The sequence below is a fragment of the Papio anubis genome, chromosome 16 (genome assembly GCF_008728515.1).
Source record: "Papio anubis isolate 15944 chromosome 16, Panubis1.0, whole genome shotgun sequence".
Classification (NCBI taxonomy): Eukaryota; Metazoa; Chordata; class Mammalia; order Primates; family Cercopithecidae; genus Papio; species Papio anubis.
Window position 1 is genome coordinate 60,000,420 of NC_044991.1, and position 17,783 is coordinate 60,018,202.

Sequence of the window (17,783 nt, forward strand, 5' to 3'; positions counted from 1 at the left end):
CATATATATATAAAATACCACAGGCCCCCACTCCTGGTTTTTGAACACAGAGAACACAGCTCCCTTATAGCAAAAGAATACACAACTCAAAAGATACTGCCACATTACTAGAGTCCCATTCAGTCATTAATAATTCATCCCGTCCGTCATACTATATGGCTCCCAAGCTGAGGCCACTCAGGTTTGCAGGCTTCCTTTCAATCTTGTCAGGTTCCAAAAGCTGGAGTTGCTTGGCAAATAAACCTCTAAGGCATATGGAATCAATGCCATCTCTCTTTTCTTGTCTTTTTTCTTTTTTTTTTTTTTTTTTGAGACAGAGTTTTGCTCTTGTTGCTCAGGATGGAATGCAGTGGCATGGTCTCAGCTCATGGCAACTTCTGCCTCCTGGTTTCAAGTGATTCTCCTGCCTCAGCCTCCCGAGTAGCTGGGATTACAGGCACCTGCCACCATACCTGGCTAATTTCTATATTTTTAGTAGAGACGGGGTTTCACCATGTTGACCAGGCTGATATCAAACTCCTGACCTCAGGTCTCCCAAAGTGCTGGGATTACAGGTGTGAGCCACTGCACCCAGCCAGTCATCTCTTGCTCTGAGAACTCCTTCGAGTTGTTGGTGTAATACTGGATTTCTCTCCATTTAATCCATTTGTTCATCTTTACCCTCAGCTAGTATTCCTCCTTTTCTCCATTTGTCATTTATTTTTACCCAAACGTTTCCACCTTTGCAAGGGACATCAGGTTCAGCCACTGCCCATCTGGATCGCTGGTAGCAATGCTAGTCTAGCGAGTGCCTCCCCTCAGTCCATTCCCATTTATAGAGAATATGGTTACACGAGTTCCAAACTCACGAGCCATTTTTACCACGAGGCAATATAGCTGTATTTATTTTTAACCCCCATTTTGCCAGATGGGATGAAGGCACAATCCACCCCCATCAGGCCTTTAGGGAATTCTCACAACATTTTAAAACATGGTGACTGTTTCTTGCTTAGAAATTATCCCTGCCGAAGCATGGTGGCTCACACCTGTAATCCTAGCACTTTGCGAGGCCGAGGTCGGTGGGTCACCTGAGGTCAGGAGTTTGAGACCATCCTGGCCAACATGGTGAAACCCTGTCTCTACTAAAAATACAAAAATTAGCTGGGTGTGGTGGCACAAGCCTGTAATCCCAGCTACTCAGGAGGCTGAGGCAGAAGAATCGCTTAAACCCGGGAGGCAGAGGTGCAGTGAGCTGAGATGGTACCACTGCACTCCAGCCTGGGTGACAGAGCGAGACTCAAAAAAAAAAAAAAAAGAAATTATCCCTGCTTCCAACACTTGTAATTGGACCCTAGGACCACTGGACCAACAGGTAGGGGAGAAAAAAAATGTTACTGGAAAGGGGTTCCAATCCAGACCCCAAGAGAGGATTCTTGGGCCTCATGCATGAAAGAATTCAAGGCGAGTCCGTAAAGTGAAAGCAAGTTTATTAAGAAAGTAAAGGAATAAAAGAGTGGCTACTCCATAGGCAGAGCAGCCCCAAGGACTACTGGTTGGCTATTTTTATGGTTACTTCTTGATTATATGCTAAACAAGGGGTGGATTATTCATGAGATTTTGGGAAAGCGGTGGACAATTTCCGGAACTGAGGGTTTCTCCCTTTTTTAGACCATGTAGCAGTAACTTACTGATGTTGCCATGGCGTTTGTAAATTATCATAGTGCTGGTGGGAGTGTCTTTTAGCATGCTAATGAATTATAATTAGCATATAATGAGCAGTGAGGATGACCTGAGGTCACTTTCATTGGCATCTTGGTTTTGGTGGGTTTTGACTGGTTTCTTTAATAACGCATGCTGTTTTATCAGCCAGGTCTTTATGATCTGTACCTTGTGCCAATCTCCCATCTTATCCTGTGACCTAGAATGCCTGACCTCCTAGGAATGCAGCCCTGTAGGTCTCAGCCTTATTTTAACCAGCTATTATTCAAGATGGAGTTGCTTTGGCATTCAGATGGAATTGCCTCTGACAATTTGGGCAGGAAAGAAAAAAGTAGTCATTTTACAAGTATATTCCTCCCTTGGCACAACTGCATAGTCATACCAGCATCCTCCCCACTTTTCTTCCCACATCAACCAAAAAAACAGAAAATCTAGTGAGGACACCCCTTTGGTCCCACTCCTGCTGAAGGTGAGCGCACACTCTTGAGGGTGGGTAAGCCAGCGCCTTCATGCATCCGTCCCCTCCGTTTTAGGCAACCAGTGTTTCGATTGCCTGTTGTGCTTTCTACCAGCAATGGGGTTCTCTGCCATTGTTGGACATTAAGAGCTCAAGAGTTTGTTTCTTGGTCTGAAGAAATGACGGTCGGCCCTCAAACCCATCTGACATCTTCTGCTCTGTGTTTTTATGGCGCTCTGAGCAAAGCCCACTCCAGAATTAGTGTCTCTTCCTGTCCAGACCCATTTGTAGCCCTCCAGGGCTATCAGCATCAGTCTCAGCTGTCTGCTGTGTTTCAGGACCTTCCCAGAGGGACCGTGTCTCATGGTCATTGGCAGTCTCTGTCTTCTTCCTGGCATTATCTGCCTGACGGAGTGCAAGAGGAACATGTCTAGATTCAGCCCATCTCCACACTCTGCAGCTCCCTGCTAGTTACTCATTTTATGGAACCAGGTGGCCACCTCATGGGAGCACATGGGGATCTCTGCTTGTCAATTCTAGTCAACTTCTGAACCTGGGAGTTCTTCTGAGGGGCATTGACTTGTTCAGCTTTAATGCACCCCTCAAATCTCCACAGGGCCGTGCTCCATGGGGCATCCCTTCAACAGGCAAGGTTTCCCTGGCCCTCTTGCCTGAGTGCATGGCCAGGCCATTGGTCACTGCCTGTGAGTCAGTAAAATCCCAAACACAGGAGCTTCCACCACTATTCAATTCTTCCATCACTGTTAGAAAAACAACACGCAAGGCTGGGTATGGTGGCTCACGCCTGCAATCCCAGCACTTTGGGAGGCCAAGGTGGGCGGATCACCTGAGGTCAGGAGTTTGAGACCAGCCTGACCAATGTGATGAAACCCTGTCTCTACTAAAAAGACAAAAATTAGCCAGGCGTGGTGGCATGTGCCTGTAATCCCAGCTACTCGCGAGGCTGAGACAGGAGAATCGCTTGAACCCAGCTACTTGGGAGGCAGAGGTTGCAGTGAGCCGAGGTTGTACCAACGCACTCCAGCCTGGACAACAAGAGTGAAAACTCTGTCTCAAAAAAAAAAAAAAAGAAGAAGAAGAAAAACAGCATGCAAATGCAATTCAGCCCACTGAGGCTGATCAGTTTCTACCTTCTTTGCTCCAAGTAGCAGCCCTCCAGACAGAATATTGTCCATTCACTTTGAAACTGGAAAGCCAGCATTTCCTTGTTGGACACTTGATAGCTGTTCATAGCAACTGTCCAAGTGTTGATAGAACCCAGCAGCACCTCACACAGTTCCAGAATCAGTCCTGGGGTAAAGAGGCTCCCAGCTTGTGAGTATCTCTTGCTTGCATTCCCCAGGTAGCAAGATGCTGTGTAAACCATTTCCATTTTATTGTATTTATTTTTTTGGGATTTTTTTTTTTTTTTTTTTTTTTTTGAGACAAGGTCTTGCTCTGTGGCCCAGGCTAGAGTGCAGTGGCATCATCTCCGGTCACTGCAACCTCTGCTTCCTGGGTTCAAGTGCTTCTCTTGCCTTAGCCTCCCGAGTAACTGGGACTACAGGTGGCCGCCACCACACCTGGCTAATTTGTTGTTGTTGTTTTTGGAAACGGAATCTTGCTCTGTTGCCCAGGCTGGAGTGCAGTGGCTTGATCTCAGCTCACTGCAAGCTCCGCCTCCCGGGTTCATACCATTCTCCTGTCTCAGGCTCCTGAGTAGCTGGGACTACAGGCGCCCGCCACCACACCCGGCTAATTTTTTGTATTTTCAGTAGAGATGGGGTTTCACTGTGTTAGCCAGGATGGTCTCAATCTCCTGACCTCATGATCTGCCCGCCTCAGCCTCCCAAAGTGCTGTGATTACAGGCGTAAGCTACTGTGCCTGTCCTAGTTTTTGTATTTTTAGTAGAGACGGGATGTCACCATGTTGGCCACGCTGATCTTGAAGCCCTGACCTCAGGTGATCGCCTGCCTTGGCCTCCCAAAGTGCTGGTATTACAGGTGTGAGTCATTGTGCGTGGCCAACCGTTTCCATTTTATTATGGAATTCTTCTGGCCTCTATAGGCCCCATTAGAGCATTTCTCTGATTTCACCCAAGACATCTGGGTATTTCAGGTTTCAAGATAATTTTATGTCCTTCTGTCATAGGGGTAGCTTCAGTTAATGTCCCATAACAAGGTAGTAAGTGCCCCTCAAGGGGACATTCCCTAGTCCAAAGTCCAGTAGTTGTTGCAGGGAGGTGCACACAGGCTTTTGCCATAAGCCCCAGGAAATACTCTACAGAGGGTTATCCAGTGGAGAATTTGTCCCTGCCAGCGCTCTAGCTTCTACTCTGCACTGTGTGGGCCTGGGCAATCTTGCTGGTTCCCGTTGAGCATGTCCAGCTCATGTAGCTTGAAGGGCGATTTACATACTTCTGTTTTACAGCAGTAGGAAGGGGAGACATTCCCTAATTAGATATAGTGTTCATTCCCATGATACAGTCAGATAAAAGCAACCACTTCACATGAAGTATGTTCAAATACATAACTGTACATTTTGGCATGAACACATTACTTGATAAGGTCAAGCCTTCACTGGTCTATTTCTTTGTTTATTTTTTTTGAGACAGAGTCTCACTCTGTCACCCAGACTGGAGTGCAGTGGCGTAATCTTGGCTCACTGCAACCTCTGTCTCCCGGGTTCAAGTGATTCTCCTGCCTCAGCCTCCTGAGTAGCTGGTACTATAGGTGTGTGCCACCACACCTGGCTAGTTTTTGTATTTTTAGTAGAGATGGGGTTTCACCATGTTGGCCGGGCTGGTCTCGAACTCCTGACCTCAAGTGATCCACCACCTCCTGACCTCAAGTAATCCTCCTGACCTCAAGTAATCCTCCTGACCTCAAGTGATCCACTAGCCTCAGCCTTCCAAAGTGCAGGGATTACAGGTGTGAGCCCCCCTGCCCAGCCAGGTCTTTCTATTTCTTTGGGCTATTTAGATCTCGAGGGTGTTTAAAGGTCCTGAAACAAAATGTCAAGAGGCTTGTTCCTATTTTCTCCTATTTATTTGTTCAACCTACAAACCTGGAGAGCTTTCCAACTTGGTGGGGAAAATAAACGAGTAATATTTAATTACCTTCATGAAAGAGTAACTTTAAAAAGTTGGCCTACCTTTACTGAGCCTGAGCCGGGTGCACCACACGCAGCCTCCCATCTGTTCCCAGCCCTGGGAGGTGCAGGTGCTGTCGTCATGCAGGTGAGGAAACCAAGTCCTCCCTGAGACGCCGTTTCCGTAGGGCTGTCTTCCCTTTTCCTAGCTGTCACCTCTCATCCCATTCTGCACCGTCTTTGGCCCTGACAAGTGTCAGGGTTGGAAGAGACGCGAGGGCAACTGAGAATATTCATCACAATCTGCCCAGAGCCATGGGCTGAGGACAGGAGAGAGGAGAACCGTGTCCAGACATGTTTCCCTTGCTCTTCTGCAGAGATGGTAATGGCAGTTGAATTTTCACAGTGGCGTGTGTTATCCTTAAGCCAGGGTCAGACCAGGCCCACTGGATTTGGAAAGGGCCCTGGAGGAGGGGTCACAGTGCCTGGGTTCTAGTTCCAGCCCTGCTGGTAAATAGAACATAACTCCAGGCAAATGATTATCCCCTGGGCCTCTGTAGGAGGAGGTAATATCACCTGCTCTGCCAGAGCCCAAAGATTGGGCAGATCAAGTAGGAGAGTGTGGGCCATGCCATGTTGGGAAGCTGGAATGGCAGGGACTCTTGATGGCCAGATAGCTGGCTTAGCCCACTTGGGTGCAGGGGAGCAACCCCCAGAGGGGAGCATCAAAGCCTGTGCGAAGGCTCAAGGGTGGCCTCCTGCGAGGCCAGGCCTGCCCCAGGAGCTGTTGGCTGTAGGGTTTGGTGTGTGGGGCCCTAATTCCCCACTGCTCCTTGTCCACTTTGATTTTATCCTTCGGTTCTGTTCCCCCCTCTACCCCAGAGCACTAGAGCAGTTGCAAGAAAGTGCTGTTGCTCAGTTTTCAGCCTCAGGCTCCACTCTGCTCACCCTCTGTGGCCAGCTTTTCCTATGAAAAGAGCTTTGCGAACAACCTCCGTTCTGTCTCCTCTGTCCCATCACGTCGCAAGGAGGCTGGCTGGCTACTCGCAGGATAAGCCTGCTGCTTCTCGCTTCTGGAGCCCCGCCTCATATCAGCTTCTACGTGGGGCCCTTTTTCTTTTGGCCACTGCTGATGATCCAGTAGAAACCCGCTTGGAGGAGCCAGCTCTGGTTTTCTGGCGTGCGCGTGTGCGTGCGTGCGTGTGCGTGTGCGTGCGTGCATGTGCGCACGTGTGCGTGCGTGTGCGTGATGCTCCGCCAGCTTTTGCCCCTCCTCCTCGATGGCTCTCTGTTCTGCCGCAGGTGCCCCCTCCCTGAGCTGTTTTTGCTTGAGCTCTTCTCTCTCTCATCGCCTTCCACAGGAACCATGGCTGTGAGGTGGTGAAGGTGGTGTTTTTAATCCACCGGTTCAAGAAGATCGGGTGTTTCCTGACTGTCACCAAAGACGGCATCCTGCAGTTCTGGTCTGAGTCCTTCTCGCTGATCAGCTCCTTTAGGGTGAGTGGGGCCCGTACACATGGTACACACATGGGTCATTGGAGAGCCTCTGCCTTAGCACCCCCATGGTGAAGGTGACCTGGAGCCAGGCAGATTCATGGTCTAAGCAGCCTGGACTCGCAGTCACAGCACCTGGGTCCTGTGGGAGCCACACATTTCCCTTCTGCTAAGTGGGATTCCACCTGGATGTCCATTCCATGTGGTGTCTCACAGACCCCTCAAACCCATTAGCCCAAACAGCGTGTCCCTTTTGCTATCCCTGCCCACCAGATTTCCTTCTCTTGCATCCCCATCTCAGTGAATGGCATCGTCACCCCCAAGACTCCTGTGCTACGGGTCAGCCACTCCCATGCTGTCACCACGTCCTACCAGTTCAGGCCTTTTGCCTGGACCAGGCGGGAAATCATAGTGGTTGTGAGCGTGGGCTCTGGAGCCCAACTCCCAGGGTTAGAGTCCTGACTGTACCACCTGCCAGCTCTGTGACCTGGACAAGGTACTATAGATGCCCCATGCCTCAGTTTCCCCATCTGTCAAATGGGGCTGGTTACAGTGCTTCTTCACAGTGCTTTTGGGAACACGCGATGACATAATACATGTGTAGTGCTTGGGGCAGGGCAGGGCACACAGCAAGTCCCCGCTGGATATATTGTCTTTGTACTGCCAACTGCTGGCTGAGAGTAGTAAATGAGAAGACACTCAGGAGAACCCGCTGTGTACTTGATCACCAGGCCAGTCCAGAATCCTCCAGCAGACGAAGAAAACATTGCTCTCCAGGGCTGTACAGAAAGGTTGATTGAGAACACAGCCCCCAGATGAAGGGCTTTCTGAGCCTGTGTAACTGCAGAGTGATTCACAGTTGCATCAGGGCTCATCCTTTGGGGAAGAAGAGACCTGGGTGAAACTAAGGTCCGTGGGGGTCCCGTGGCTCTCCTGGGTGCTCCAAGCGGGAGTCACGATTACCATCCTGAGGCTGTGGCTTCCATAGCCCTCCACCTTCCCTTTCTGTGTGTGGACTGCGGCAGGATGTGTTGCAGCCAGAGCTCCTGCTTGTGACTGCTACATGGTCACCGAAGCACCTCCAAAGGCTGAAGGGGACAGAGGAAGGCTCTCTGGGAAGGCCCAGCAGACCTGGATTCTTCCTGGAGGGGCTGCTTTGGCAGGAGTAGGCCTCTCAGGACCACACACCCACTGTCATGAAGATGGAAAGACCTTAAGTTGGAGGCGGGGCCTGAGCTCCCCTCGAGCTGTGTGATCTTGGGCACAGGTCACTGAAATTCCCTAGGGCTTTTGGTTTCGCTGAACACTGCGGGGCAGGGGTGGGAGTTACCAAGATACGGGTGTGTGTGAGTTAGACCCCAGCCCTGGGCAGGAGAGAGGGGCTCAGGAGGGTTCTTGTCCACTGTCTTCACCACCAGAACCACCTGGGGAGCCTTGGTGCTCTCTGAGTTCTGATGGGACAGGCTCCTCTCTGCCCCTGCCTTCCCTATTCCTTCTGATTATCCATGTAGAGGAATTGGTTTATGCTCCTCCCTGCTCCTTCCTTCCAGCTTTTCAGATCATACTTCTTTCTGCTTTCTTCAGTTCAGAGTCTGTGGTGTCATTCAAAGAGTAAAATACAGCACCACACACGGAGGCTCATGCCTGTAATCCCAGCACTTTGGGAGGCCAAGGCAGGCAGATCACTTGAGGTCAGGAGCTCGAGACCAGACTGGCCACCATGGTGAAACCCTGTCTCTGCTAAAAATACAAAAATTAGCCAGACATAGTGGCACACACCTGTAATCTCAGCTACTCGGGAGGCTGAGACATGGGAATCGCTTGAACCTGGGAGGCAGAGGTTCCAGTGAGCGGAGATCGCGCCACTGCACTCCAGCCCGGGCGACAGAGCAAGACTCTGTCTCAAAAAAAAAAAAGAGAGTAAAATACAGATTCCTTAGGTGGCCACACCTACCTCATCTCTGGTTCCTCTCCAGCTCTAAACTGAGTGGGCTGGCCTCCCCCTTCCCCAGGACACAACAGCTCATTTCTGCTGACCTGACTCTGCTCGTGGCTTTCCCTGCCTGGAGTGCCAGCTCACATTGTGTCTGTGTACATGCTACACGAGTCCAGGAGGCACCGGTGCTGAGCTCCTACTGAGTGCCGGGCACCACCCTCAATGCTTTAATTATTCCATTCATTCCTCGCAACTTTGCAGAACAAATCCTTGGTTCATAAGCCACTTTGACCAGGTGACACCTGCAGATGGAAAACAGGATTCATACCTATGGAGGGGCAGACAGGGGAAGTCAGTCTTCCTTCCCTCAGTTCCTACTTCCTCTCGCTGCAGGCAAATGCTATGACCAGTTTTGGAGTGCTCTTCCATGGCTATCCTCTCTGCATACCCGCCTTTTCTTTTCTTTTTTTTTTTTTGAGACTGGGTCTTGCTCTGTCACCCAGGCTGGAGTGTAGTGATGCAATCATGGCTCCCTGCAACCTTAACCTCCTGGGGTCGAGGGATCTTCCCACCTCAGCCTCCCAAGTAGCTGGGACGACAGGCATGCACCACCATGCCCAGCTAATTTTTTCTTGTTCTTTCTTTCTTTCTTTTTTTTTTTTGAGACGGAGTTTTGCTCTGTCACCCAGACTGGAGTGCAGTGGTGTGATCTCGGCTCACTGCAGCCTCTGCCTCCCAGGTTCAAGTGATTCTTCTGCCTCAGCCTCCCAAGTAGCTGGGATTACAGGCGAGCACCACCATGCCCAACTAATTTTTGTATTTTTAGTAGAGACGGGGTTTCAACATTGGCCAGGCTGGTCTCGAACTCCTGACCTAATGATCTGCCCACCCCGGCCTCCCAAAGTGCTGAGATTACAGGTGTGAGCCACTGCGCCCAGCCTTTTTTGTTAATTTTGTAGAGATGGGGTCTGCCTATGTTGCCCAGGCTGGTCTTGAACTCCTGGGCTCAAGTGATCCTCCCACCTTGGCCTCTGAAAGTACTGAGATTACAGGCATGAACCACTGTGCCCTTTTCTTTTTAAATGTGATAATGGAGGCATATTATAATGTTGCTTTTTACCTTAATTTGTTACTTAATCATATCTCTTGGCAGCTCTTTATTGGCATGTGCACAGCTCCCTTGTTCTTAATGTCTGGGTGGTGTCCATGGTATGGGTTGATATCAGCTGTGCTTTCTAGGTGGCTTCTGGCCTGTTGCTCTAACAGCAGCTGCAGCGTCCCCTTTGAGTAGATGCAAACACACTCATAGAAATATCTTGGAAACAGATCCGTGGGTCATGATCTATGCATATTCAAGACTTTGGTTTTTTTTGGGTGGGGGGACAAGGTCTCACTCTTGCCTAGGCTTGAGTGCAGTGATGTGTTCACGGCTCACTGCTGCCAAGACTTTTATAGAACTGTGAGACTGCTCCAGAAAGGGGTTGTAAAGAAGGTGGTCTTCAAGCCCGTTTTACAGATGTGGAAACTGAGACCCAGGGAGGCTAGGGAGTTTATCTGTTTATCCAAGGCCCCCACCACTAGTCTTAGTGGTAGTGCTGGGCTCCCTGCTAGGTCTGTGGTGGCTCCAGGGCCTCGTGTGGCAGGAGAGGTTCACGGGGAGCTGTGCTGGACTGAGTATGCTTCCCAGCCCGCCCATCTCCTCTGCTCTTCCTCTGGCCAGCTTAACCAGACCCAGCAGCTCTACAACCAGCCGATGTGGGTCGTCGACATGGTATGTCTGCACAATATGAACCTCATTGCAGTTGCGTCTACCAAGCAAAAGATAGGTGAGTCCCCCTGGGGGCTCCCCAGCCCCGCTCTCAGCCACTGGGAGCCATGCATTTGTGCCTGGGAGAAGTCTGTTAGCTGAGCAACTGTGAACATGAATCAGAACCCCATAGGAGGATTGCCAGGTGGAGAGGCCTTAGTGCCAGGTAGGCAGGGGGTGGTCTGTGAATGCTCCAATGAATACAGTGATGTTGAACAGACCGAAATTTACAAGCCAGAGGCCATAACTGGTCTATCTCCGGTCCTGATTCTACCTCCTGCCTCTTGCCACTCCTAGTCCAGGCCCCCTTCACTCTCACTTAAATAGCCTCTCCTGGCTAGGTGTGGTGGTTCACTCCTGTAATCCCAGCACTTTGGGAGGCGGATCACCTGAGGTCAGGAGTTCAAGACCAGCCTGGCCAACATGGTGAAACCCCGTCCCTACCAAAAGTACAAAAAATTAGCCGGGCTTGGTGGTGGGCACCTATAGTCCCAGCTACTCGGGAGGCTGAGGCAGGAGAATGGCGTGAAACCAGGAGGCGGAGCTTGCAGTGAGCTGAGATCCTGCCACTGCCATCCAGCCTGGGTGACAGAGCGAGACTCTGTCTCAAAAACAGAAGAAAACAAAACAGAAAATACAAAAGTTACCTGGGTGTGGTGGCACGCGCCTGTAATCCCAGCTACTCAGGAGGCTGAGGCAGGAGAATTGCTTGAACCTGGGAAGTGGAGGTTGCAGTAAGCCGAGATCACACCACTGCACTCCAGCGTGGGCGACAGAGAGAGACTCAGTTAAAAAAAAAAAAAAAAAAAAAAGCCTCTACTGCATGCTGTGCTTCCCTCATGCCCCCAAAGGCAGGATGTGCATTTACACTACCCTCTGCAGAAAGTCTTCACCCTACCCCAGTGTTCTTAGGATGGAGGCGGGATCCTCGGTCTCTGTGCCCTGCCATCCCTCCTGCCCCTCTCTCTGCCCCGACAGCCTCTGCTTTTCTTTTGGTTCTCATCTTAGAAGTTACTTCCTCCAGGAATCCCTCCCTGACCCTCTATTCCAAGATCCTCTTAAAAAGACCGCGTGAGATTGTACCCCTTCCCTTCAAGGTCCTCCTTTCAGTGTCATCTCACATGTATTAGTGTGCTTCTGTTTAGTGCATGTCTCCTCCTCCAAACTGGAAGCTCCATGAGGTCAGGGACTGCATCTGTTCTGCTCAACTCAGTGTCTCAGTGCCTAGTACCTTCTGGATGCTCGATGACTATTGAATGGATGGATGACGAATGAGGCCTCTGACTGAGCAGACCCGTAAGGTGGTCAGGAAGAGGAAATTAATACATGAAATGACAGCTGGCAATGCGAGGCTGAATGGGAGGAGAGAGCATGGCTGTTCTGGAATAAACAGGGACTTTGGAATAAAAAGGACCTGGGTTCAGAGCCTGGTCCCACTGCTCTGTAGATGTCTGCCTTTGAGCAATTACTTGACCTCCCAGTGCCTCACTTTACCCACAGGTAAAATGGGGCCAATGATACATGACTCGAGGGTGAGTGTGGCTTAGTAGTTAGGTGTGTGAAGCTGCGGGCATAGTGCCTGGCACATAGTGGGCAGTTAATTAACACTGACATCATTATGAGGCTAAATTGTGTGATACAGAGAAAGTGGTCAGCCATCAGCAAGGGCTAGAGTAATCTATCTGTGACCTGCCTGGGCTTTCCATTGCAACACCTGTTTCCTGGGGACCCGGTGCTGTTCCAGACATTCTCACCCTTTATCCTCAGACAACCCTGAGAATTTGGCATTAGAACCCCATTTATTTTTTATTTTTTTGAGACGGTCTCACTCTGTCGCCCAGGCTGGAGTGCAGTGGTGCAATCTCGGCTCACTGCAACCTCTGTCTGCTGGGTTCAAGTGATTCTCCTGCCTCAGCCTCCTGAGTAGCTGGACTAGGGATTCATTTATTTTGGTTGAAAAAAAAATATTGAATTCTGGTTTGATGATGGGCTGGACCTGGTCTGCTGGGCCTGTGTTTGTGGGCTCATCAGGTGTCTGGGTATACAGGCGCACACCACCACACCTGGCTGATTTTTGTATTTTTAGTAGAGACAGGGTTTCACCATGTTGGCCAGGCTGGTCACCATCTCCTGACCTCAGGTGGTTCACCCGCCTCAGCCTCCCACAGTGCTGGCATTACAGGTGTAAGCCATTGCACCCAGCCTAGAACCCCATTTTAGAGATAATTATGTCATCACTGCCGTCCTGATGGAGCAGCTGTCACCTGCTCGGAGGCACTCAGACAAGGCCAGAAGCAGGGGTGGAAGTGCCACCAGTGTGATCCCTGGCCTTTGTGGCCCCAGCCCAGTCCAGCCAGCGCTCCTCTTGTGACCCACAGCCCTCTGGGGTGGCCGGCCATATAGAGAGGCAGAGGAGGGCGACAGGCTGCCATTCAGATGCAGGAGACAGCACGATGGCGAGGCTGTTGCTCATCAGAGGCTGAAAATGAGGCTTGATCTGTTGGAAGGAGTCAGATTTTTTTTTTTTTTTTTAATTGAGACAGGGTCTTGCTCTGTCACCCAGGCTTTAGTGCAGTGGTACAATCACTGCTCACTGCAGTTTCAAACTCCTGGGCTCAAGCAATCCTCTTGCCTTAGCCTCCCTGAGTGCTGGGATCACAGGTGTGAGCCACCACACCCAGCCTGGGATTTTATTCCAGTTGCAGTTGGAAGCCTTTAGGGGTTTTCAGTGGGGTTCCCAGTGGGTGGGTTTACTCTGTAAATAGCTGTCTGTGGTTACCATGGGGGAAAAAGGGCTGAAGGGGCCAGAGATTCCTTGGGAGAGCAATGAGGCTGCTCACCATGACTGAAGACCTCTCAGGCACGGCTGTGGGCTTCATGTGGCCTTCTGTCTTTCCCCCAGATTTCTTTGATATTAGTGACCGCAAATGTGTCCCGGCCTTCACCTTTATTGATCTGGACAGCTGTGCCCTGGTCATGGACTACTGGTGAGTCTTCACTGGGTGTTCCCCACATGAACCAGGAGGCCCAGGCCTCCTGCAGCAGCCACATCACTGACTAGGGTTGGGGCCCCCAGAAAGCCTCCTTGGAAAGATCTCCCCTCTGGCTCCAAGGCCCCTGTGTCTTCCTCCCTCCAGGCTGCTTCTCTCTCAGAGTCAACTCTCATGGTCACTCAGAGCTTGGAGTCATTGTCACTTCCCCACTCAAGACAGCCATCAAATCCCAGCAGAGGCTTGTCTGGCTGTGGCTGAGGAGTCCGGGGACATCACAGTCTATTGGGAGGGGTGACTTAACAAAGGGCAGCTGGAGGACTAGGGATTCATTTATTTTGGTTGAAAAAAAAAATTGAACTCTGGTTCAGTGATGGGCTGGACCTGGTCTGCCTGTGTTTGTTGGCTCCTCAGGTGTCTGGGCAAGGCCAGAAAGTCTTGTTGGAACTGCCCTTGCTTCCAAGGAGAAGGGAGGCTATTGGGGGGCAAGGGAGGGAGTGGAGGCTCCATAGCCTCTTTTTTTTTTTTTCTTTTTTTTTTTGACTCAGAGTCTTGCTGTGTCTCCCAGGCTGGAGTGCAGTGGCACCATCTCAGCTCACTACAGCCTCTACCTCCCGAGTAGCTGGGATTGCAGGTGCCTGCCACCATGTTTGGCTAATTTTTGTATTTTTAGTAGAGATGAGGTTTCACCATGTTGGCCAGGCTGGTCTCGAACTTCTGACCTCAGGTGATTAAGCCGCCTTGGCCTCCCAGAGTGCTGAGATTACAGGTGTGAGCCACCGCGCCCGGCCCACACAGCCTCTTCTCTCCATCTTTCTGCAGGTCTGACTATCACAGAGGTGTATTCTGCTATGGGGATGCCAAAGGCAATGTCATTGTCTTCACCTCCGAAAACGTGACCAGTGGGCTGTTCAACCCCCGTATTCTCCCCAGGGCCTCCAAGTGGGGTAGTTAAGATGCTGGGGAAGGGGGCGGAGGCCTGGGCATGGCCTAGACGTGGGTGCTGAGCCCATCCTGGTCCCTGAGCCCCCCACTCCCTGCCTCTGCTCTGGAGCCTCTGGGAAGGCATCTGCTTCTGAGCGCAGGATGCATGCAGCTCAGCACAAAGGGAGAGGCGATGGGGGACAGCAGAAGACCACGGGGGCTGGGGAGGGGTCGGCCTCTCTGAGGATGGGAGGCTGTGCGGGTGTGGTCTGGGGGTGCAGGACGCTTCTCACCCCAGCACAATGCCAGTGGTGGGACCCTGGGGAAGTCCCTCATCCACTCTGATCCTGGTTGACAGCGCTGATGCTAACTTCCTCAGATGGTGGTGAGGAGGCATGTGCTCTCCTTGGCTCTAGTGCTGCCTTTGGTGGGCAGGGGCTGTCCTGGATGTGGGCTCTGTGGAGCCTGGGCACTGGCTGGCTGGCGTGGGTGAGTGGGCACAGCTGCTAGAGTCTAGAGCACCCCTTGCTGGGCGCTTTGCGTGCATCACCTCCCATAGCTGCCCCTACTGTCAGGAGGGAGGAGCCGCTGCTGCAGCCTATAATAAGAGGCAGAAAGGGTGAGGTCACCTGCACACACCCCTGCCCGGTGAGCGGGGGCTAAGATCTGAAGTCCGGCTGCCTGCCTTGGAGTCTGTGCTTTTAGCCTTTTGCTGGGCTGCATCCCACACTGATTAAACGCAGGAGGAAGTCACTGGAGCTGTTCTGCCCAGGTCGCTAGATCCTCAGAGGACACGGCTCGGGGCTGCCTAGGAAACTCATCTGAACTGGAGCGCCTCTAGAATCCAGCCTTGCATGCACAGTGCTGCCTCTCCAGGTTGCCTCACATCCACCAGGAGGCCCAGGCCACCAGGGACCCCATACAGGGACACTGACCCCTCTTCCAGCCAGAGTTACTAAGCAGGACACTCCAGGGGTTCCCAGGCCTTGGTAACAGGCCCCTGGCAGTCTTGTTGGGGCAGTGTCCAGATCCTGTCCTGGACACAGCAGTGGGCTGGCACCCTGCTTGCCTCATCGGCCTCGGGGGCCTGCCCTGCCCTGAGCCGCCCACTCAGCTGCTTGAGCCTAGTCACTCTGTACTACCCTGGGAACTGGCATGGGAGGTTGTGGTGGTCTTTGAGCCACATGGTGAATGTGATATCGAGGGAGGCAGATGACACTGGAATGTTAGGCAGGAGTCCTTCCATGCCAACTTCTGATTGAAGGCTGGGGACAAACATGAAGATGAGGTGGGCCCAGTATGTGAACTTGGGAGGAGATGGACAGACCCAGGTATGCACCCCAGCTCTGTGTGACCTGGAGCCAATTGCTTAACCTCTCTGTGCCTCAGTTCCCTTATTCAAATAGGGATGGCCCTACTTCATTGATAGCTTTGGTATAAGAAACGTGGAACGTTAGGCACCTAGTAAGTGCACAGTGACTATGACTTCTTCCCTGCCCTCCTTCACAGCCCTAGTAGGAGAGAAAGGCAGGTAAACTGATGATTAAACCACAGCGCATCATAAAGCTGACTCCTGCCTGTGCCCATGCACGACCAGCCCCACTTTGGCAGTCTTGGGCAACTTTCCACCCCTCCCTGGGACTTACTTTGCAAGCTTCCTCCTGCCCTTGCAAGATGGGGCTGGTGACTTTGCAGCAGTACAATGCTTGGCATGAGCCCCCAGATCCATCCTTGCTGCCTCTTCCCTCCTCCATCCCTGGGAGGGAACCTGAGCCTAGACTGCTCCAGCATTTGCGACCTGCCTCCTTAAACTACTCTGACAGAGGACCCATGTTTGTCCCTAACAGTGCTGGCTCCACTCGTCTGTGTCAGATTGGCTTTGCTTTCCCTGAGGATCCATCAACTGCTGGCCTTGAATGGTTTCAGCGGCCGGGAGATGCTAAGCCCCATGAGGGCTGCACCTGGCATGTCTGAATTCCTCTAGACAGGCTTGTTTTATTTAAGTGTGTGTGTGTGTTTTTTTTGTTTTTTTTTAAATTTTGAGACAAGGTCATACTCTGTTGCTGGAGTGTAGTGATATGATCATAGCTCACTACAGCTTTAATCTCTTGGGCTCAAGTGATCCTCCCACCTCAGCCTCCCAAGTAGCTGGGACCACAAGCACGCCACCACCACTTCTGGCTAATTTTTAATTTTTTTGATTTTTTTGTAGAGATGGGTTCTCACTGTGTTGTCCAGGCTGGTTTTTGTTTTGTTTTGTTTTGTTTTTTTGCAGAGTCTTGCTCTGTCGCCCAGGCTGGAGTGCAATGATGTGATCTCGGCTCACTGCCACCTTCGCCTTTCGGGTTCAAGTGATTCTCCCACCTCAGCCTCCTGAGTAGCTGGGATTACAGGTGCATGCCACCATGTCCAGCTAATTTTTGTATTTTTGTAGAGACAGGGTTTCACTATGCTGGCCAGGCTGGTGTCTTAACTCCTGGCCTCAAGTGACCTTCCCACCTTGGCCTCCTAAAGGGCTGAGATTACAAGTGTGAGCCACTGCGCTTGGCCCAGACATGCTTATTTTATGATGCATACCTGGAACTTCTACTTTTTGGAACCTGTGCTTTCTGGACAAGGAGTGCATGTAGTTTGAGGCATGATGGCGAACTCCCAAGTGATGACTTGTCAGAATAAAAAGAGCCTAGAGTCTCAATTCCTTTTCCACTCCAGCAAAGATGGAGCTCCTTAATAAAGAATCAGCTTGTTTAGATTGCAGCACCTAGGAAGCATGAGGTGCCCTGAAGTCTGGTTCTAGTTCTGCCATGCACTGGCAGGGGTACTCTAGGAGGCAGCATTGATCTGCCTGAGTCTTTTTCCTGGGGCGGGGGCACTCCGCTGAGCTCACCAGGACACAGTGAGGCGCCAGTGAGGGTTTGGGTGGAAAAGCCTTTTGAGAAGCACTGGAGTTGCAAGCCAACTTGAGACGTTTTTGAGGCTTTGCTTGCCGAGCAAAGGGGGAAAGCTGCTGATGTGGACCTTGATTTTTCCCCTGTCAGATCACTGGATCAAAGTTTCCATGCGGAAACTCTTAAATGAGAAGTCTTCTTTGTATAGAAGCTACCGGCTGAAGGTGAGTTGTTTCTTTCCTTGGCCTGTTACAATGGTAATTATCTGTACACACACACCACTCAAAATAAATACAAAAAGTAGATTTACTCCCTGGGTTCAGTCTTAGCCCTTGGGGTTTGGTCTCTGGAAACAGATTGTGGCAGCTGTTGGATCCTGCCAGCTGTATCTGCAGACCACATCTCAGTGTGGCCATGCCCCTCTCACCACCGCCATGGCTAAGCCCTGGTCCTGGCCAACACTGCCTCGCTCCTGGATGGCTGCAGTGGCCTCTAGCT

The 17,783-nt window shown here is 51.3% G+C and overlaps 1 protein-coding gene across 5 annotated transcripts in view; it reads left to right on the plus strand.

The window, feature by feature from the left end:
* The window catches only part of EFCAB8 (EF-hand calcium binding domain 8), a 104,516-nt gene that overhangs the window by 26,492 nt on the left and 60,241 nt on the right, over positions 1 to 17,783 (plus strand). For all 5 annotated transcript variants that reach the window (XM_009216328.4, XM_021921134.2, XM_021921135.2 and 2 more), the window contains 5 exons: positions 6,608 to 6,743; positions 10,397 to 10,502; positions 13,386 to 13,470; positions 14,296 to 14,420; positions 17,436 to 17,509. In XM_009216328.4, the coding sequence (XP_009214592.1) occupies positions 6,608 to 6,743; positions 10,397 to 10,502; positions 13,386 to 13,470; positions 14,296 to 14,420; positions 17,436 to 17,509 (526 nt within the window). The remainder of the gene's footprint in view (positions 1 to 6,607; positions 6,744 to 10,396; positions 10,503 to 13,385; positions 13,471 to 14,295; positions 14,421 to 17,435; positions 17,510 to 17,783) is intronic.